The 22,242-nt window shown below is 39.4% G+C and overlaps 2 protein-coding genes across 3 annotated transcripts in view; one reads left to right on the forward strand and one right to left on the reverse strand.

The window, feature by feature from the left end:
* The window catches only part of snap47 (synaptosome associated protein 47), a 100,779-nt gene extending 82,230 nt beyond the window's left edge, over positions 1-18,549 (reverse strand). The window contains exons 1-5 of one of the 2 annotated variants that reach the window (XM_072441709.1): positions 18,366-18,549; positions 17,206-17,716; positions 14,279-14,781; positions 13,390-13,523; positions 4,438-4,609 (exon numbers count right to left, since the gene is read on the reverse strand). In XM_072441709.1, the coding sequence (XP_072297810.1) occupies positions 4,463-4,609; positions 13,390-13,523; positions 14,279-14,781; positions 17,206-17,702 (1,281 nt within the window). In that variant the 5' untranslated portion in view covers positions 17,703-17,716; positions 18,366-18,549 and the 3' untranslated portion in view covers positions 4,438-4,462. Of the gene's footprint in view, positions 1-4,431; positions 4,610-13,389; positions 13,524-14,278; positions 14,782-17,205; positions 17,717-18,365 lie in introns of those variants that run through there. The other variant, XM_072441708.1, reaches the window with a different exon arrangement.
* A 209-nt stretch (positions 18,550-18,758) lies between these two features.
* jmjd4 (jumonji domain containing 4) lies at positions 18,759-22,242 on the forward strand. The gene is made up of 6 exons (XM_072441707.1): positions 18,759-19,307; positions 19,720-19,885; positions 19,967-20,092; positions 21,091-21,358; positions 21,435-21,581; positions 21,855-22,242. Exons 1-6 carry the CDS (start codon positions 19,055-19,057, stop codon positions 22,188-22,190), a joined length of 1,296 nt encoding a protein of 431 aa, XP_072297808.1. The 5' UTR covers positions 18,759-19,054; the 3' UTR covers positions 22,191-22,242.

A 22,242-nucleotide genomic window follows, 5' to 3' on the forward strand; every position in this document is an offset into this window, starting at 1 on the left:
CTGTAGTTATTCGCACACTTTGGGGACACCAGTTTGGCAATGTAAAGTTCATTGTCACCCAAGATGACAGAAGATGAGGTATATTCTCCTCCAACTAATTCAGTCAACATGTACAGCATATTAGCATTTTACCATATTTTAATGATGAAAATTGAGTGATCTTGTCAAACTTCTCTTCCCTATTCCAATCTTTGACTTGGACTTGGACAGGCCAAATAAATTGAATAGTGTTGTATGTTGAAATAATGGGAGTTGACAGGGAGGTTAGCTGATGCCAAAGGGCTACGTGCAAAGAGGATGCTAATACAACGCTTCAAAATGCCCCAATGCTCCAGGGATCGGTGAATTGATACCAGCTGTTCGAATTTATGGTATCAATGTTGCTCTAAAACAATCATTACTTCTACAAAATAACAAATGGACTCTTGCCATGAAGCTGCATAATACAGTTTACAAGCGCTCGGCCAATATTTGACATGACACCGAACTGTAGACTATTACAGCCTTTATACGAGAGATCACGATAACATCACGTCCGGCTGCAGAAAACACCACGGAGAGAGCGATGCGCCAGTGGAGCTGATAAACAGTCAAATCACCAGGTTTCAGGTCACTAGCTTACGTTTTCTCGATAGTGGGCAAAGACATCGGAGGCTTGGGTAAACGTTTTAGAACGTTTTAGGGCCCTAAAACTGAAATATTAAAACATACATAACAAATGGTCACATTACAAATGGTCACATTTATATAGTGTTTATCTACTCAAAGCACTTTACATCAAGGAAACAGTCACCCAATCACACACCCGTGCGTTTAACATTGGAGTCATAAGTGGCATGTTTATCTGTTCACTTTTAAGTTTTTCTTCCTATCTTTTCTGGCACAGTTCCAGAGTCTAAGTGTTGGTGACATTATCATTATATAAAATAAAATCAACAGAGATTGGGCAATAAAACCCCAAATAACATAAAAACAGACCTACAAGCGATCGCTCGTATTGCTACCCATTTACACCCATTACCCATAAACCCTTAAAGGAGACATATTATGCTCTTTTCAGGTACTTCATATTGAACTGTAACATAAGAAGATCATCATTTTACAATGTTGACATTGTAAACCGCAATATTGATCTAATATAACTTAAAGTAATAGGAACAGATCCATCAAAACTGCAGAACTGTTAAGTCCCGCCTCCTCATAGTGACATTTCACCATAACAAGCAGCATTGTGTCATTTACATGTTTTACATTCACATTTAAAGATTGTTGACATTTTAGTTGTAACTTAAGAAAGAAAATACTTAATACCACGTATAATACCACCTTTATGAAACAGTTGGAAGCTGGAATTGATATTGATATTGTCGATTCCAGCCTTTAATTTGACTGGAACCAAATCAAATGTGAAAAATCTACCACTGCACATCCCGACAATGCACAACGTAGCTCAGGTTGAACGCCAAAAAGGGACGATGCTTTTTAGACATTATGAGCAAAAACAGTGTCTTCTCTACTATGCATTTTTTGCCTGGTGCGACTTATACTCCGGTGCGACTTATAGTTCGGAAAATACGGTATTGACTAAAGAATTAGACAACTTTGGAATGAATGCTAAAGTTTAGAAAACTTAAAAATCTCCATTGGTTTAACATTAAGCTGGCTGAAAATTCTGATGAAACACAATGAGCACCTGCGCTGAACAGCTAGCATCCATTTCCAGTTAGCACATTCGGACATTATTTTCATTTGCTTGTTTCTTTTTCTTGCTAAATGCACTGATTGGCGTAGCACTTTTGCCTCACAGCCATGTCATAGTTTAGGCTCATTCTTTGGCTCGTTTTCTATTCCCACAGACGAGTGCTTTATTTTCTTTGCACTCTATAACTTTTGTTGGTTTTTGGATTTAATTGTCGTTCGATGCCAAGACACTACCGATGCTGCTGTTAAAAACGTTATAATTTGGAAGCGTTACAAAACCTTTTCGAGTGATAAGTTTTCTATAAAATACAGGCTAGAGTGAGGCTGAAATAAAACAGAATATCTTTGTTCTTCTAGGATTTTCAAAATTAAAATCTGGGACAAACCCGGGTTGGTAATTAAGCATATTTTCATGCAATTGTGAGTTAGCATATAATCTCAGACTTAACATTGTGTATTTTTGTGTTCTGGTTTATCTAAAGGCAATTTTTTTTTCTATTTTGGTTAAAGAAACGAGCGTATATTCCCCGCATTACTGTTGGCGGGTCTCAAAGTGGTCAAAATCCGGAACGACTGGATCACGTTTTATTCAAAATTGGGACAAATCAATGGTTTCAATGGTTTACATCTGCTGGGACAAAGGACACAGGGCTCAAAACTGGGGCCGTCCCGGGTAAATGGGGACGTCTGGTCACCCTAGATCTTTTGTCTGACTGAAAAATGAACAGATACAATACTTAAAGGTCTGTATTATTTATTATTTGAGCTTTTGGAAGTACTTTTTGGGTAGCTCGGGTCGCTTTTTCACATTCACAAACTTAAATCAATGCGTGAACTATGGGTGACAAGTTATTTATCAAAGTATTAATTAGGCTAAAGCTTTTGAATTTTATTTTTTCCACAAGACTTGAGGCTTCAAAGATACCGGCCAGGTGCCACTTACTCATGTAGTTCTCATGGTGCCAATATGTTAAAGGAAAATGTACAAAATGGTATATTGTGTACCGTAATTATATATTTGCAATCAAACAAAATACAAGATACTTTGATGCAGACTTATAAATAAAAAGAGAGTTCTTGCTATTTTAATGTTTCTATTTTATTTGTATATACAGGCAACAAACGTGAAGTAAACGCCCCAAATATCCAACAATTGGATAAATGTAAATTATGGCACAAATAAAAATGAAAGTTGTAAACATGTCGCATACAGTCAATGGCATCACATCACACGCAACGAACAAGAAACCATGACAACCTTCTGTGGACGTGCCCAGGCATCAGACTTAAGGTGCTGTAAGCAAATATACTGCACAAAACATCTGTATAGTATTTATCGCTTAAGAGAATTGTACATGCCGCTTAAAAAGTCCAGTTTGACACAAAAATGACACAGTAATGCAAAGTGAAATGCAAACGGGCCCACAATGGATACAATTGTTCTGATAAAGACCTGAATATTTGACATTAATGACACTGTAAGACTGCTCCTTATTCACAGTACGGAACAGGAAGGTGTAAAATGTGTAGAAACGTAATTGTATAGAAATTACAATTGGATATGGTCTTATTTTGCTTTCAGATGTAGGTGAAATACACTTTAACTCAAAAAGTGCACGGCTCGTCTCTCAGGCCTTCAATCAAATCACCTTTAAAATACACTAAATACATATCGATCACTATGACTTCTAATTAGAAATACTATAAAAGTTTAAAGGGATTTTTTTTTTTTTTAATGTAGGTAAATCAGCTACTTAATGTATTGTATGTAGTATGAGCACATTTTGGGTCAAACATAAAACAAAGTGCTAATCTTAGTCTTTACTTAATTATTGTTGACTTCATGATTAACTTTACTTTGAAAAACCTAGCTTATAGCGCTTTGGCCAGGGTCTGTGCTTGCCTTAATGTTGTGAGATCGATACCCAGCTCCGACTATTTGCTGAATGTCCTCCCTGCCCTTCACCCCCATTTCATGCTGTACAATAAAAACTTCTGCCCAAAAAAACCCAAACAAAAACTAGCTAGATTTTTTTTTCTCTCGAAATGAATTACTAGTTTGAACATTTAAGCAGGTACATACGGAAAATACATACAATCGAGTGGGTATTTGTGGAGAAAACTTAGAAAATTCTGTAGAAAATGACAGGAAGTGACATCACACTAAGAACACTCATTCCACACAACTTTTATGCATACATTACACAAAATAAACTCAATTTCTGACATTCTAAGCATGAATTAAACAAAATGAAGGCGTTAACATGTATTTTATGAGTCAAAAAAAACATTAGATGAGTTTTTGCCCAGTGTTTGCTGGGTAATTTCTTAGTGTGATGTCATCAATTACAAACAGGAAGTGAAATTATAAACCTAAAGAAATGTGGTATTCTGTGATAACATTTTTATAATTTCTAGCAAAATTTGAAATATATAAAAATTAACTGCATCATCCAACCTTTCATAGGCACGTTTTTATTTTTTTTTATTTTGCCGAGACATTTATAAGTTGTTTTAGCATATTTTTTAATGTCAGTATCGCCCAATAAGGTGGTTTCTCTTTGATCGGGATAAGGAAATGATATATCTTATACATTTTGCAACCTTTTGGCTACAGTTACAGCTAAAGAACAATCTCTCAATCATTCAATTTCAGGCTTAGTAATATCCACAAACCTCCTACTTCCACCTGGTTTATTTACATTTTGACCAGTATACAGTAAATATATATTTTACGTGTGCAGAGTTGACAGGACTGGCCTCAGAGCAGCCTCTTCATGCGGTTGGTGTGCTTCCCTATCTGCATGGTGGTCCTGTCGGCCGAGTTGGTCAGAACGTCCAGAGCTTCGTCCTGCCTTTCCAGCTCCGTCTCAGCCTCCAGGGCCAGGCTCTTCAACTGCAGCAGCATCTGGCAAAATAAACAGTACACACTTGTATTTACGTTCACGCTCACAGACCCAATTACACGTAGTAACCGCAAGCAAGTGAACAGAACGTGCATATTCTTGACAATTGAAAGCTTTGGCATGATGCTTTGGAATGGGCAATCTCCCGGCTCCAATCACAGATATTTTAAGAAACAGAAGCAGAAATAAAGGCTGTGTCCTCAAGCTGCTGTTCTGTTAAAGAAATATTTCTTTTCATGCTTTAATCTCGAAAGAAAATACTCTCGTCTTGTTTTTGGCTACCATTTTGATGGCAGATACCATTTTTTAAAGATGTTATTGAAGACGAGTGCACATGAGGTTTAACAGAAAAACAAAAGCTGGGTTTGGTTGAAACAGTTTTCAACATTTAAGATCATTCAAGTGACATGATCAAATGACATTACTTCAGCACCATTTAATTGCCCGACAATGTCACAGTAACATAAGTCCTAGAGGCCGAAGTGTCCATGTAAGTTGAACGCAGCATTATGATTTAAAAGAGTTGAACAATTGGTGCAAGTGCAGGGCTTTAGGTAGTGACCAATCAGAGCGGGCAGAGGACGCAGAGATTTAAACAATACAAATGACAAAATGTGAGTCTTATTATGAGACTAAATCAGCTCAAAGTGCTCACAGGGAAAATGCTAATGCTGGAGAAACTGTGGTTGCCAGGTGGTCCGTCAATATCACGCGTTTTGGGAATGTCCTAACATTCTTAAACATTGGACTGAGGTGAACAAAGCAGTGCAGACCGTTTCTGACATTGAATTCAGGACAATGTGTTTGGGTCTTAAAACTCCTGCCATGGACACTGTCATGGATACCTTTGAAGCATTCTCTTGGCGGGGGAGAAAAAGCCAATCAAAAAATGGATGATACAAACTGCACTGACAATGAAGGACTAGAATGACATTGTGACTGAAATTTGACAAAATGGAAACGATCACATTCAGACTTAATTTGGAAAAAATTTTGAGGGACTTTAGACCAAATGGGACAATTATGTTTTTGTGTTTCTTTGTTCTATATTTTATATTGAAACTGAAAAAAAGAAAATCATTCAAAACACAATTGTTACCAGCAAAAGCTATATTAGATTTACCTCATATCGCGGGATACAAAGAGGATTTCATGTTAATGCAATTTGAATCAAAATCACACACGGCGCCACCATGTAAGAGTTTTTTTTTTAATTAAAGCATGTTTTTTTTCATGTTTGTTTGTTGTTTTAATGCGCTGAAAAACATAAAGGAAGATGCAGGGCCGGCCCAAGCCTTCAGGGGGCCCTAAGCGAAAACATTTTTGGGGGCCCCTCACCACGTCATCAGAATCAGTTTTATTGCCATTGTCAGTAAACAATTCACATATGGGAACTTTCTTCAACGCAAATAAAGCGCACCAAAACTCCAGGGCATCCGTTTGCCAGTTAGTTTATTCTCAGCACCTCACAAGCTCAAATATTGATAACTTAAATCCCACAATGCAACTTGGTATTCCGCTGACATCACCTCTACTCCCTGTACAAATAACACACATCCCAGATATGTTTTTGGGCGTATTTGTGGGCGTTAAGGGTCGACAGCCACATTAGCACATTAGCAGTTTAAATTAATGAACAGGGGGGTCTGGGGGCCCAGACCCTTTCAGACCTTTTTCGTGTATTCTGGTGCATTTTAATGTGGTCCAGCCGGCTAAAGTAAGAGTAAAATGTTGAGGTTGTAATGCTATAAAATGATGATGTGATGAAACTGTGCCAGGAGAAAATGATTAAAGCCAGTTATTAATACAATAGTGTACTTAATTACTAAATACCATATTGGCTATGAAAAATAATTATGGTCAAATTGATTCATTTTAACAGAAAATGTAAAATTAATAGTTATCCTTACTAATTTATCTTTTACAGCTCCCAACTATTCCTTCTTGCCAAAGTGACAAAACAAGTTATATTAAATTAAACAAATGGCATAAGCATTGCTTGATTAACAATTAACACTGATAAAACAGTGCAAACATGTTATTCCCAGAGAATGAACAGAACGAGAAGTGAAGGTCCAAACCTCGCTATAGTGAAGAGACTGCGTTTCTGCAACTTTGCCACTTTTATATAAAAATATATAGTATTATTCTATAACAGACGTAATCATAATATGTCTGGTTATTTTTCACTATCAATTTATTATAATTTATAACAAATAGTCTAATGATGCTTTTTAAATAAATTTAAATGTTTTATTGCTCTATTAAAAGTGAATTACAATATAAATGTTTGTTCTGATCAGAACACCACACACTGGACTCCTGCATGAAACAATGCTGCGATGTGATTGGCTGATGGACCTTACGTGCATAAACCTTTACGTTCCTCTTATTGCACTTTAAGAAGTCAAAGTAAAACAGACATCACGAGTCACGATTGATCTCACACATGGTGATGTGAGAGAGAGGGACGCAAACTCAAACCGCTCATCTCTGACTGAGGCTGCACAGGGGCCCGGGACTACGGGACAGGGGCCCTGCACAGGGGCCCGGGACAGGGGCCCGGGACAGGGGCCGCACACTGTTCACTCCAAAGTTTCACGTCAGAGGTTCTGGACGAGACGGCGCTCGTCCGGACCGGATCTCCGCCTCTTTGTGACCCGGGGCATAGAGGCCCCTCACCGGCCTCACCTGCAGCTGACACTACCGGGCTGGTGTAAATGTTAAGCTTATTATTAAGCTTTCATTCAGACATATTGTGCGCGGGGCAGAGCTCTCGTCGCCTCCAGCCTGAGCGAACTAACGTGACAGACTCGTGTTGTTTCAAACAGCAGCATTAACCGTCTCTTTGTAAGAGAAGTTCAATACCTGGAGAGTGTTGTTGAGTTTGCAGTTTCTTTACATCGTCAAGAAGTTTCTTCTTTCGTTTTTCGGCACCGGGAGATATATTCCTCTGGACATGAGGACCACGCAGGGACCACGTTGTGTTGTGTTTATGTTTTGCTCTCGAGCTCCTCGCGCACAATGAAGTTGACCAATCAGCGCAGGTTTGGTGCCCTGGTTGCCAGATTGTACACTACACACTAGTGGCGCATGCTGCGCTTGCACTTCGCATAAGACGGGTTGCCAGATTGGGGGCCCTATTAACGCCTCGGGGCCCTACGCGGCTGCTTAGTTTGCTTATAGGCTGGGCCGGCCCTGGGAAGATGTGGTCTTCTTACTATGCTTGCATCTCCACAAACCTGACTCTTCCGCAGCCTGAAGGAGCCTCCTCATGCTCGTTTCCGTGGAAATGTTGCTCCTTTGTCTATAATATTCCACAGTATGGCATTAAACCCATCTATATCTGAAGTATGACTTTGAGTTTCAAGACAGCTCTTCAGAATGACGCTTTAATATCAATTCCTTAAGTGTCCGATGTCAAAATAAAACGAATTGAACACAAATGAACATAAACTTAGTCGACATTCTTCTTCTTCTTCTTCTTCTTCCTCTGGCCATGGCACATTATATAGCTCCCTGGCCTGTACTACCAACATCTCCTTTGCCCAACTACTGTATATGTTATGGTTGATGGAATGCCCCAAAAGTATTTCAACGTGCCAAGCCAAACCTCATCATAAAACCGACCCATAGCCCACCATCGCAGCTTCAAAACTAATATTATGTTGTAGTTGACACGCACACACGGTACACAGCCTGGGACATGATGTCAGCTGGACGTTACCGAACCTGCTCCAGACGGTGCTTCCAAAACAGGTAGTAAGTCAACAATACTGCGACACCGGCGGCTGTTATGGTTGAATCCGGGCTACAGTGACGACATCGCGCCTTTTCCGAAATATTTTTAGCTTTTGCTTATGAATCGCCAAGGAGACCCAAGTCGAGTAGAAAGCGGCTAACTCAAACATTTAGGCTAGGGGCGAAATGTATTAAAACGGTGGTAAAAAATGCAAGGTGTTGTTTAAAGTTTAGCATCAATAAAAAGTGCTGCGTCATGCGGACTGTCCCCGTTTGCTCTGGTCCATGTTACAAAACGTACGAGAGAACGAACGAAAAGTGAATATTTGCCGGAGCACTTAAGCCCTCCACGGCGGTCTGTAGATTGTAATCTGGACATGAATTACATTAAAAGCAGGGTGTGTGCGCGACCGTGGCATTAGGGCCCGACTCGAGGGCTTTGAAGTGAGGGGCCGTTATCAGGTCCACACAGTGCGCCATTTATGAGCACAATAGACGAGGCAAAACACGGCTGACTCAGTGTTGTCATTGATAACGCTGTTTAAGATGTGAGGCAGTGACCCGAGGCGGCTCGCGTTAACGCTCGTACGGGCCTATATTATCTGTCCAGATTTAATAAAACAGATAATTAAATGTCAAAGGGTTACAACAAACGTTCTTGTGTTTTGGCCAAGGCACTGGCTTTGTCACAGTGCAGTAGAGCCCTCAATCCCAGCTACACTTAGCTCTGATGATTTCCTCCTATTTTTTAACAATAAAATAAAAACAATCAGAGATAAATTAGATGAAATTACCCCCGCTATTAGCCCTGAACTAGCCCAAGCTGTAAATCTAACGTCCCATATAAATCCACCTGTAAACTTAGAAAGGTTCACAGCTGTCGATCAAGCAGAGATAACTTCAGCCATAATGTCCTCTAAAAGCTCAACTTGTGTCCTAGACCCCATTCCAAGCAGACTCCTCAAAGACATTCTTCCCCTAATTATAGACCCTATTCTTAATATAATAAATACTTCACTCGAAAGTGGCTATGTTCCACAGTCCTTCAAACATGCAGTCATTAAACCTCTTCTGAAAAAGCCTAATCTAGATCCCGGCCTATTGGTAAACTACAGACCTATTTCAAATCTTCCCTTCGTCTCTAAAATCCTTGAAAAAGTTGTAGTAAAACAGCTTTGTCGCCACCTGCAGGACAATAACTTATTTGAAGTTTTCCAGTCAGGGTTCAGAGCCCACCACAGCACTGAAACTGCACTAGTTAAAGTCACAAATGATTTGTTATTAGCCGCTGACGATGGACTGGTCTCAATCCTGGTTCTGTTGGACCTCAGCGCAGCGTTTGACACCATTGACCACAACATTCTACTGCAGAGGTTAGAATGTGATGTAGGTGCTGGAGGAACAGCCCTCAGCTGGTTTAAATCCTATCTATCTGATAGGTTCCAATTTGTTAATGTAAACCAGAGCTCCTCACCAAGCTCTAAAGTAATTTACGGTGTGCCACAGGGTTCGGTACTCGGTCCAATTCTGTTTACTCTTTATATGCTGCCATTAGGCAACATTATCAGAAAGCATGACATTAACTTCCACTGCTATGCAGATGACACTCAGCTGTATTTATCAATGAAACCTGATCAGAGCGATCAAGTAGACAGACTTAGTACTTGTGTGAAGGAGATAAAAACCTGGATGACACTAAACTACCTGGTCATTGTGCTAGGCCCTAAGCATCTACGAGACTCTCTATCTGAGCAGATAGTCACACTGGACAATGTCAGTGTAGCCTCCAGTTCTACTGTAAGAAACCTTGGAGTCTTATTTGACCAGGAGCTCTCATTTAAAGCTCATATAAATCAAGCTTGTAAAACAGCCTATTTCCATTTGCGCAACATAGCCAAAATCAGAAGAATCCTGCCTAAAAGTGATGCCGAAAAACTTATCCATGCATTTGTAACGACTAGATTAGACTACTGTAACTCCCTGCTTGCAGCGTGTCCTAAAAGCTCCATAAAAAGCTTTCAACTGGTTCAAAATGCAGCAGCAAGATTACTAACAGGAACAAAAAGAAGAGAGCACATTACGCCGGTGCTGAAGTCTCTTCACTGGCTCCCCGTCGAGTCTAGAATCAAATTCAAAATTCTACTCTTGACCTACAAAGCCATAAATGACATGGCCCCATCCTACCTCAAAGATGCTATAGAACCATATCATCCAAACAGAGCTCTTCGCTCTCAGAATGCCGGCCTTCTGGTGGTGCCAAGAGTCTCTAAAAGTACTGTAGGAGGTAGAGCGTTTAGCTACCAAGCTCCTGTGTTATGGAATCAGCTCCCGACCCATGTTAAATATGCTGACACAGTCTCTTCATTTAAGTCCAGGCTTAAAACGTTCCTCTTCGAAATCGCTTATGGTCAGACTAGTTAGGAACAGAAACATAAACCCACAGCTTTAGCTACGCTGCCCTAGGAGTAACTATGCTGGGGGTCGACGGTCCCTCATCTGCCTGAAGAGTGGGTCCAGCTCGACTCAGACGGTCCCTCATCTGCCTGAAGAGTGGGTCCAGCTCGACTCAAGACGGTCCCTCTTCTGCCTGAAGAGTGGGTCCAGTTCGCCTCAGTCGGTCCCTCTTCTGCCTGAAGAGTGGGTCCAGTTCGCCTCAGTCGGTCCCTCATCTGCCTGAAGAGTGGGTCCAGCTCGACTCAGTCGGTCCCTCATCTGCCTGAAGAGTGGCTCCAGTTCGCCTCAGTCGGACCCTCTTCTGCCTGAAGAGTGGGTCCAGCTCCAGTCTCCTCGTGTCCGTCTGTGAGAGTCGGATCTCTCCTTCACTGGAACTCCTCCAGGTTTCTACGCTTTTTTCCCAAAGAGGTTTTTTTTGTAGTTTTTCCTGGCCGAGAAGGAGAGTCTAAGGACAGAGGACCCTGGGACATCGTCCATCGCCACCACAGACATTGTCTGACTCCATCGCCACCACAGACATTGTTGATTCATTTCTCCCTGTGGCCCTCAGAGGCAACTGTTGTTGTGATTTTGGGCCTTACAAAAATAAATTGATTTGATTTTGATTTGATTTGATTTGTGTTGCAGTGGAACGACACATGTATTATTCTGAAGACACGATTTAAATACACTTTTTATCAGTTTTCACACTGTCTTTTTAAGGTTATTAAAAGGGATGTAGCTTGAATAGAGCAAAGACATAAAGTTTATACATACAAATCAAGTATCTGTGTGTTGTCTGTGTGTTTGTGTAGGCTTAAAATATGTTTTCACAAATTTAAGGCCAATATACAAAGATGTAAATATAGTATTTTAGATGAAGTTTTGTTGCTGGTCTGGTTAAGATTAGATTAGGCACAAGTCTGTTACGGTTTGGAAAAAGGTTTGGGCTTTAATCTTAACTGTTGTAATTTTACGTAAAAAAAAACAAATAACTGATTCATGTACACTATGATTTCCACAAAAATCTAGTCACTAACGATTCATTTAGTAGTCGAATAGTCAGTGATTGAAGTCGAATTACCGTGAGACCTGTTAAATGATTAAAAAAAACAAAAAAGGTTAGGAAATATGGAGACTGAAGGCTTCAAGACAGAGGATATTTATGAAATCAAGGTAATATTAAATAGTAGGAGTTCTCCAGACGCGCTGTAAGACATGCTGGTGCTGGTTGTCATGGATCTTTATATCGTGCGTCTCCACCGCAGCCCGACTCTCAGGCCAGTGCGTTGCGAGACTGCGAATGGAAAGACGAGGCAGAGTTTGTCCAAACAACTAAACCGAGCCTCTTTTCCCGTCGTAAAAACCTGTACGGCCTTTGGTTTGAGGTCACACAAACCAGCATTTAAAACAGGCCGGATCAAATATAGTCAAGTGAAAATCATATTAAAATTTGGTTTGGGGAAAAAATGATCAAAATACATGCGGCTGTCAGGCAGAGGCAGTTTGTTTCCAATGTTAAATAATTCAATAATACATCTTTTACAATGTTTATTACAGTTACTTATAAGTTGTTTTTTTTAATTTTCAAACTGTCAAATATTGTTATTATGAAGTGTTTTGTTTACTGTGTAATTATTATATCCATTATTTGGCCTGTTTTGGAGTTGGAACTAAGGCTGGGCAATTAATCACATTTTAATCGAGAATGTTTTATAAAATAGAGAGTTTTACAGTCAGTAAATGCAAGTGGTCCAGCAGAGTTCAGACTTTAAAAGACATTTTACTGTTTTAAATGTATTAAAGCAATGGTTAAAACGTTCTCTTATCATAAAGTCAGTGCAGAAAGTATTTTTTATTTTTTTTACTACGACAAGAAGAAAGAAAACTGAGGTTGCACAATATGAAGTCAAGAATGATTCATTGTTTTGCCCTTTCTTATTATGAGTGTCTTAAACAACAGATCTACCACCTAAGCCACTATTAACCCTTGTACTTTGAATTTGCATCTTGTTTATCTTATCTTCATTTATTATTGTCGGTGTAAAAATACTAAAATACTAGCTCTGGAGATGTCAAGATTATTAGGTTAGTCACTAGTTTAAATGAAAGGTTAAGGCATAAGTTTGCAAATTATTGTCCCATTTAGTCCAGATTTTTTACAATGTGACAATTTTCTAACTGAATAAGACCTTTTTTTAGTTCAGGAAAATGTTATATAAAATTTTAGACGCAAAATTAAGTCCTTTCTGCTCAGCCTTTCCTCAAAAAAGTAAAGTGTTTTTTTTTTTTCATGCTTGATTTATGTCAAATTAATCATTCATAAAGTTTGATTTCATTAAACAAGTCACACATTGAGGAGCGGAAACGTGTTGAGAGAACAAGAAAATAACGGATTTTATTGTCGTTTTGCTCGTGATGTTAATGATCGAGAATAATCGTTAAATCGCAACGTTTACTCTCACAACAATCATCACGCTACAATCTGAAATCGTGACATCCAGCACGATCATTTACAAATAACCTAAACTCTAAAATGAGATTGAACCCACTCTGGCCACGTCTGAGTCCGACCAGCAGGAGGCGAATACGAGCCCTCATGTCTCACCTGTTTGAGCTCCTGCGCCTCCGCCTGGCTCACGCTCTGCTGCTGCTGCTGAACGTGCACTTGGAGCTGGGACAGTCCTCCCCCGGCTGGGACCTCCCCGGGCAGCTCTGAGTCCTGGCACCTGAGAGGAGCTGCTGCGTGGGCGAGGCACAGGGCACATGTTGTTTACGGGGAAAGCAGACGGGCAATCCAGGCTGAAGTGACTCATCTACGTACATTTGTGTCAGAGGAACAAGTACAAGTGTCCAAGGGTACATTTAGTTCAGCCACAGCTCTGCTCTGGGAAGTGATCGTGACGTGAAGCTCTACTGCCACCCTTTGGACAAATGTGTGAATGACAGGTGGACGTACAGGGCCAGTAACGATCCCTCAACTTTAAACTGGTGTAACCCTGCTGTATTGTTACTGCTCCATTATATTAGGGGGCGTGGTCTGGTGTGGGTGAAAACGTTATTCGTCTATATGTCTTTGTGTCTGTATTTGGTACAATATCCGTCTTAAAATCTGTGTTTGCTTTTGTAGAAGTGATGGGTGATACCGCTGATATTTGATTCGATCCGATACCTAGTAAGACTCTGGCAAAATATCGATCAGATACAGATACAATTTTACCTTGGCTCATCATTATTTTCTTTCAACTTCTGCTTGAATCAATATGAATAGTAAAAAAGATGAGCAGAAAACAATATATTACTAAAATATAAATGAAATTGAATTAAAAACAATGGAGAAATTTGAAGCATCAATATTTTGGCGTATCAATACATTTTGCATTTAGATATTTTTGGCATCTATAATCCCTATTGATATGATACGATATACTATATGATTGAGCTTCAGTACATTTGGACACAGTTTAGAGCGTACTTGTGTTAGGTTCATGTCTTACCTTGAAGCCCGTCCTGTGAGTCAGTTGGAGAGGCGACAGGAGTCACTTTGAACATGTTGTACTCGGGACTAAACTCCACTTTCTTTTTATACTGCATTTCCAGCACGGTCATGGCTTCTGGCATCTTGGCAGACAGCAGCCTGAAGCATATGTCCGGCCTTCCTATAAACCTCTGCCTGATGGTGATCTCGTACGGGCTGTGCACTCGGATCTCGTCCACCTCGTTGCGTTCAAAGCGATGGAGCAGGGTGCAGTTTGTGTCCCGGACTTCTACGGAGGACACCAGCACCAGGAGGCAGCCCGGTCTGAGGTCCGAGTCGGCTCCTCTGGACACCACGGCGGGGACGCTGCTGATGACCCGGGTCCTCGCCGAGCCTCTGCCGGCTGTCGCAGCCGCCGCGGCCGCCGCCCTCTCTGCATCCTCGGCCTTCGCCTCCTGCTGCAGCTTCCAGGGAAGTTTCCCAAACGGCCACCACGGGGGGGATTCCAGCTCGGATAGAAGTCTGAAACAGAATCACAGATTAAGATCATAGCACGATTTCATCAATCCAAAACATGAACAAATGAATACACTAACCAAAAGAAATGGTTTTAGAATGACTTGATTGTGTTGCTTGAGTTGAGGTACAGAAGCGGAAGCTAAATACATTGTAAATAGTAAATAAAAGTACAAAGTAGTACATACAATAATCTACTTAAGTAAGAGTTGTACTTTAAGAGTAAAAATAAATAATGTATTCCACACAAATGTTGTGTTAAATGTAATGATTTGGATCAAGAATTGGTCATCAGTAGCAATTTTCTCTTGTAATATTTATGTAGCGGTACAGTATGTATATTTTTGTTTGCTCAAATTAGGGGCTTCAACTCAAAAACTTTTGGCAGCGTCTAATTATGTAATGTGCTAAAAATACTCATATGGAAAGTACTTTCTACTTTTTCAGTCCAGTTCAAAAATATATAGATGGAAAAGTAAAATAAAATACAAATAATTTACTGGAGGGAAATATAGATACCTACACATTTTTACGTTTTACATTTTAAGATAAAATAAATAAAGTATGGGTATTTTTTGTCTAGATTATGTTAGACAAAGAAAGTATTGTTGAATCTATTATATTTCCATTTGCTGTTATTGCCATTTGTGGAGCAGAGTTTGACAGAGGCTAGCCACTATAAAGTAATAATTAATAAATCAAACACTTCTATTACAAAAGTACCAAATCTCTGCTTGAACTCAACCGACAAATATTATGCAAAATCAACTTCAATTCATTAGTCCACTCAAAGTTCCATTTCGATTGATTCATGTACGTTTGAGTTAATCCTGTATTGTTCCGCCACTGAGGCTCGAGTGCTCAGAAAAGTCTTGATTTCACCCACCCCCTATCCCCGCCCACATCCCTGCACTCAGATTGTGATTATTTGAAAAATGAAGACTCAGAGTGACACATGTATGTTCTTAAATGACACGTAGCCACTTTTCAAAAATAAAAACATGTAAATGACAATCTGCTGCTCGTTTCCTCCCTGAAATGTAACTACAAAGTTTTGCAGTTTTGAACAGGAAGTGAAATGACCCGTTTCAATTATCAAACCGTATTAGATCAATATTGCAGTTCACAGTGGAATACAATGTAAAAGGATGACCCACCTAGTTCATAGTTTGCCTTCCTATACGTTTAATCTTGCACTGTAACACCAACGCCTCTATAGATGGCCAAGTAAAAATATCCCACCATCTGCAAGAATAAAGTAGGCCATACACACTAAACAACTGTTGGCGTTGCTGTTGCGGTCAGCAGAAATGGTGTGTGCCCACGACTACACACTCCATTACTCACACGATGAAAGCTCCAGTGTTAATGTGCTCTGATGCTGTCCTACTTGGTCAGATGATTCATATCACACAGTCCAAAGAAAGGCAACAATAACATGATAAATAACATGGTGATTTTAAAAGGTGCCATTAGCCCCATGAACATTATAAAAATGCATGTAATAAACGCACACACGTAATGATTTCTCTCAAACATAATACTTTTACATTTGGGGGAGTTAATTTGTTTGTGGGGTCCCGTAAATGTAATAAATTCCCATAATAGGACAACTGCTACTCAATATTGCTGCAATGATACAATCATCTCCATGTAGATGTTGTTCCTTTGCTTGAACTTTCCGCAGTATGGCATTAAGCTTATCTATCCATGGCAAGAATTTGTGTTTTTATTGCTCGAAAATACCTTGAAAACATGGATTCTTATCGAGAGCGGGGTTGCCTCTCTACAGATCTGACCTGTAACTTGGCGTGGAAGTATCACGTCCAGATCTTCATGGAGAAAGATATGTTTAATGCCATACTGCGGAACAATTATTTGTTTTACCTTTATTCGACCTATATAAAAAACTCACAGACATTATAAACACTGAACATACAGACACATCCGCTAAGCAATAATATCTTCATAGAGAAAAGCAATCAAAAACACTCCACCAGAAAAGCCATATATTTCAGAACCCTTGAATAAATAAAATATCGGTTTTGAGTGTCGAAAATAAAAGCAAATATTTCTCCTTCACTTCAGGCAAAATCTGATAACTAATCAAAAAGCTTCAAAATACAGCAACATTTTTATCATAGTCTCATCATAACATTTGTCCCGATAAATACATTCAGACTATATTATGTTAAGCCAACAGAAATGCATTTAAAAACGTATTAGTTTAGGTTTAATTATCAGACAAATGTGCAATGTCAGTAAAATGATATACCTTTGTACCTTTAATTAAAAGTTTACATGACTATTTTTTTCATTTTTAAATCAGCTTTTTTTGCACTATAAATTATATACCATACACATTTTCACAATATTATCAAAATTTCAATCTCTTTCTAAACGCGCTATGAAATAACTCGTGTAACTTACTTATCGGCCACGCCCAGGTCAGAGTCCATCTTCTCCAGTCCCAGCATCATGTTGTCGAACTGTTCCCCCTGATGGCTAAGGACCCTCCCCGTGTCCTCCAGCCTTCTCTGGGCACCGGCCACCAGATTTATCAGTTGTCTCCCTTTGGACGGCTGGCCCTCTGCTCCCAGAGTCTCTGCGTTGGACGAAAACAACCGCTCTCTCCAAAAATGCTCCAAGACGTTGTACACCACCAGCCTGTTGGGTTTCAGCGAGCCAAACCAGTGCTTCACGTTGCCCTCCTCCAGCACGGTCAGGGTGCTGAAGATGAAACTGGAAGTCTCCATCTTCATTTCCACGATTCTGGACAGTCGAAAGCTCGCGAGGCTTTCTTTACTTTGGTTAGAGACGAACTGTACCATTGTCCTTGTGAGCGACAATATGCCGCTTTCCCATCGCTTTTCATTGTTCAGGTAATAGGAGCCAAACCAGCTGTGAATCGCAATGGCCTTACTCATTTTGGAACAGACACCTAGAAATAACAATAAGAGGAAAATCAATTTTATTTTATATTGGTGTTTTAGTTTTTTTTCCAAAAGGTAAGACTTGAAAACGTACAAGGTTTACTTAAATTATTTGGGAAAAATTGTCAAAATTGGCTCTACTTTACCAGCCAAAAATATTGGCAGAGCGGATCGGCAATGGGTTATGCATCAGCCTTGAAAAATCGATTGATCTCTAATGAAATGCATTGTCTATAATTAGCAGACAAAACTTAAAAACTTAAAAATGGCCGTAAAAATAGCAGAAACGTCTAGTGTAATCCTCCAATAAATATCTAAAACAAAAATCTTCCAAGGATATAAAGTGATATTCCAATCTTGCAATTTTGTGGTTAATTTTATAGAGATATTCGGTTTTGTCGATATCGCCCACACCTATTCTAAAAGAGCCACAAGGATATTATCAATACTGTAAAGCATTATTATCCATCATTTACATTTTTCTTTTGTGGTTCTCAGTCCTTCCCATTACACAAAAGTCATTCTTTGGTGACATGTTAACTTGCTTAGCACTTAGCTTTGAAGGTAAACTACAGAAAGATCCTTGATAATCTGCCCTATTTTCAAACGCACATTTACAGTATAATTAAGGCTTTTCTTGAGCCGGATCATACTTACTACAGTGAAATAGGAGATGATCCAGAAAGCTGCAAAACAGACTTCAGTGACGATCTCCCTCTCTTTCTAACCACATTGGGCTCACTAATTCGACTTTTTAACACATCATGACAAACTACTTAATATCGATTTAAAGTTTCCGATTCAACCTGTGAATTTAGCAAGAGAACATTATGTTTTAACGATTTCTCTAGCTTTTAGTTGTTTGTCCCCCGCGATACGAGTGTTTATTACGGAAGTGACGTCACACGAAAGTACGTTCGTGTTTATGGTCCGACATGAAACAATAGGGTTGTCAAAAAGAAGTCTATCACTGCAGCGTTTTAATGCTACTTTAGCATTTTTGGTTCTTTTAACAGAACGATTAAAATTACTAAGAGGCATAACAGTGTTTTCCGAAACGTTATAAACATATTTACGGTTTGTTGCATGAAATTGCCTGCAGATGTGCGTAAACGAGCTAAATTAATGTTTAAGTGGCATTTTGACTTGATTCACATGTGCATTCCTCTTTTTGCACAATATGTGTGAATTTACTAGACTACTTTTTGTATAGCGTGGCTGCTTTATGTGTCGTGGACATAATACGTGTTTAAAATGTGCTGACATATGGAAAGATCGCGTCGAATATCTCGTCCTGCTTCGGAAACAGTGTTAGCTCTCGAGGCTAAGCTAACGGTGTTGACATCATGGACAGAGAGGCGTATCGAAACTGCTGCAGCCTGGTCAAAATCACCAGGCAGTCCTATGAACAGTATTGGTCCCCACATTTCGTAAATTATATCGATTATGACCTGAGCTATTCCAAATTCTTCCGAAAATATCTCCTCCCCAATCTCCCGTGCATGTTTTCAAAGAGGTTTACTGAAGAGTGGAAGTGTAGGAAGCAATGGGTGACAGAAGATGGCAAGCCTCATTTTCAGAAACTGCTGCAAGAATTTGGTAATATTTGGTTGTTTTTGTTGTTTTTGTTTTTTAACTCATCCTTTTATTTAATGTGTTGAATCAGAAGGTCCCAGTAACACTTAACAGCGCAACAAAGACAATTCATAATAATAATTCACAATAAATAGTTTATTAAGATTAATTCATGCCTACTAATACATTAACTCCTAACCCTTTAATCAAATAGTATACTACTAGTAGTAGTATTTTTATGCACCCATGTTAGTTTAATAAACTATTGGTTCATTATAAAGGCTTGATAACTCCTAATAACCATAACTCCTCCCCCCTTAATTAAGTCTGAATCATTCTTAATAAAAACATTTGTTCATTATCAAGTCAGTCTTTCTTCATGCATTATTGAGGCTAATTAAGGTAGTTGATATACAGTTGTACCGTTTTCTTGCAGACCTGACTCCTGTGCCTGTAGCAAATTGCAATGCGAAAGAATACAACGCAAATCCCAAACAAGTTATGCCTTTCAAAGAATTTATACAATATTGGAAGGAATACATTCAAAACGGACACTCGTCGCCAAAAGGTTGCCTTTATCTAAAAGACTGGCACATGACAAGGTATAGATTTGAATATAATGTCACAGTTAAATTGCTGTATTGTGAAATGTTACTGTAATTATTGCTATTTGATTTCCACAGGGATTTTCCAGAACATAACATGTACAACACTCCCGTTTTCTTCTCTTCTGACTGGCTCAACGAATACTGGGATCACCTTGAAGTGGATGATTACAGATTTGTATACATGGGACCTAAAGGCTCATGGTATTACAATATTTCTAAATCTGAAACTTTAAGGATATAATAATTTCCCATTTATCTGTGACCAATGAAATGTTATGACATATGGTTTATTGTGGGCCAGTTACATCCACATAAAAGGTGCACTTTGTGAGAGTCTGCCACCGACTTGTGTCTGTGACTTTATCTCAAACACTATGGCTTTAAATCTATTTCCCTGGAGACAAGCAGTAGTGCCACAAAGCCAAGTTACTGGTCCGATCTGTAGAAAGGCGAGCCTGGTCACAGTATGTTTTTCAAGGTATTTTTAACAATTAAAGAATTTAATAAATGTAAAATTGACACGTTTTAATCAACATTATGGAACATTCCAGGCAAATCTCAATGAGAAAGTAGAAATTGCTCGAAGGTAAATTTTGCACTTTTAACAAGTGGCTCGTTAAAGTGCAATAATCGTGTACAATTAGTAGTGACAATTCACTACACTAGGTCCATTTGAGAAGCCATAGAAAAAACTGCTTATCAAGGCAATTATAATTTAGCTGTCTAAAAAAAAATGGAGAGGCAATATTTTTTATAGAAGTTGGCTGACGCCTTCAAATGTCCTTCAGAAACTTAGTTCAAGACTAGTTCAAGGTCTGGGTCTTATATTGCACGTGAACATTGTGCTGTACTTTACAAATAAATGAATAACAAACAATAAAGCGATAAGGACGTAATGATTGGACTAAAGGGGATATCTGTTTAGTGGAAAAGCAATGTAGTTAATTATGAAGGAAAACGTGTTCCAATTCGATATTCGATCTTATTCTAGTTCTGATAAAACTCAAGATTATTCTAAAACTGTTCACGAAAGGCCAAATTTTGTCTTGTGATTTGTTTTAGCTGAGATGCTTGTTCAAACGAGTATTTAGTTTTGATACTAGTTTTAGCACCAGTAAACTTCTGATTTTTTATACTTTTGACAACCCTTAAAGAAAAAGAACCTGGTTTATCGATCTGTTATGTCTTCTCGTCTCCAGGACCCCTTTTCACGCAGATGTGTTCCGCTCCAACAGTTGGTCTGCAAACATCTGCGGCAGAAAGAAATGGCTCCTCTATCCCCCGGGTCAAGAGGAGTATTTAAGAGACACTCACGGGAACCTAGCTTATGACGTAACCTCATCCGAACTGCGAGACAAAAGCCTCTACCTGCACTTTGAAGAAGCTTGTCAGCCCTTAGAGATCATTCAAGAGGCGGGGGAAATCATTTTTGTGCCAAGCGGCTGGCACCATCAAGTTTATAATCTGGTTAGTTACCCACCAGCCATCTTTCATAATTCATATTTGATGTCGTTTTTGTACGTAAGTATATTTTGTCTTGCAGGAGGACACAATATCCATCAATCATAACTGGTTAAATGGGTGCAATATCGACATTATGTGGCAGTTCCTTCAAAATGAACTTTCCTCGGTGCAAAAGGAGATTGAAGAGTGGAGAAATACAATGGACTCATGGCATCAGCACTGTCAGGTAAGAAAAAGCCCTGTTATTCTCTAAATAATGTATTAGACCAGAGCTTCTCAAAGTGAGTGGTACGCAGAGCCGTGCCAAGAGTAAAAGTGATCCATAGTGATTGAGAAGTAACGAAAGTTCAAATCTTCTCCTTGAAACACCACAATCACTGCAGGGAAGGGCCAATTCTGCGCTGTCCCACTGTCACAAGTTATAATTCAGATATTTTTTGTGAATATCATACATCAGATTTTTTGTCAAGTTGAATCTAACAGTCTTCTTATTTTTTAGGTCATCATGAAGGCCTGCTCTGGGATAAATTACTCAGAGTTTGGCTCATTTCTTAAAATCATTGCCGACAGCCGTATAGCCTTTTTGAATTCCTGCTCCTCGGGGCAGTCCTCGGACTACCCCCGGTCCCAGTCTGAATCCCTCTGCACCCTCGGGCCTTATCACGCGGCCTTCGACCTCCAGAGAGTAGCCCACACCATCGAAAGTCTCCTGTGCAACGAAGACTTTAAACGACTGGATCACTCCGCCATGAGCCTACAACCAGAAACACTGTTACAGCAGATTAAGGACACCATACAGTCCACAAGGGGGCAGCACCTGCTTTATCAAGAGTGAAGTGGCAGCTACTAAGCTCAACAAGTAAAGATTGGTAATGGAGCTCAAAAGT

Source organism: Eucyclogobius newberryi, unplaced genomic scaffold (genome assembly GCF_026437365.1).
Source record: "Eucyclogobius newberryi isolate DKJ021-1_F unplaced genomic scaffold, fEucNew1.0.hap1 SCAF_12, whole genome shotgun sequence".
Taxonomy (NCBI): domain Eukaryota; kingdom Metazoa; phylum Chordata; class Actinopteri; order Gobiiformes; family Gobiidae; genus Eucyclogobius; species Eucyclogobius newberryi.

Bases quoted from the DNA above. Each gene is read 5' to 3' on its own strand.
- jmjd4 (XM_072441707.1), top strand. From the start codon at position 19,055: ATGGACAGAGAGGCGTATCGAAACTGCTGCAGCCTGGTCAAAATCACC. The intron at 19,308-19,719 runs GTAATATTTGGT...GTTTTCTTGCAG, and splicing joins GAAACTGCTGCAAGAATTTG to ACCTGACTCCTGTGCCTGTA. The intron at 20,093-21,090 runs GTATTACAATAT...TCTCGTCTCCAG, and splicing joins ATGGGACCTAAAGGCTCATG to GACCCCTTTTCACGCAGATG.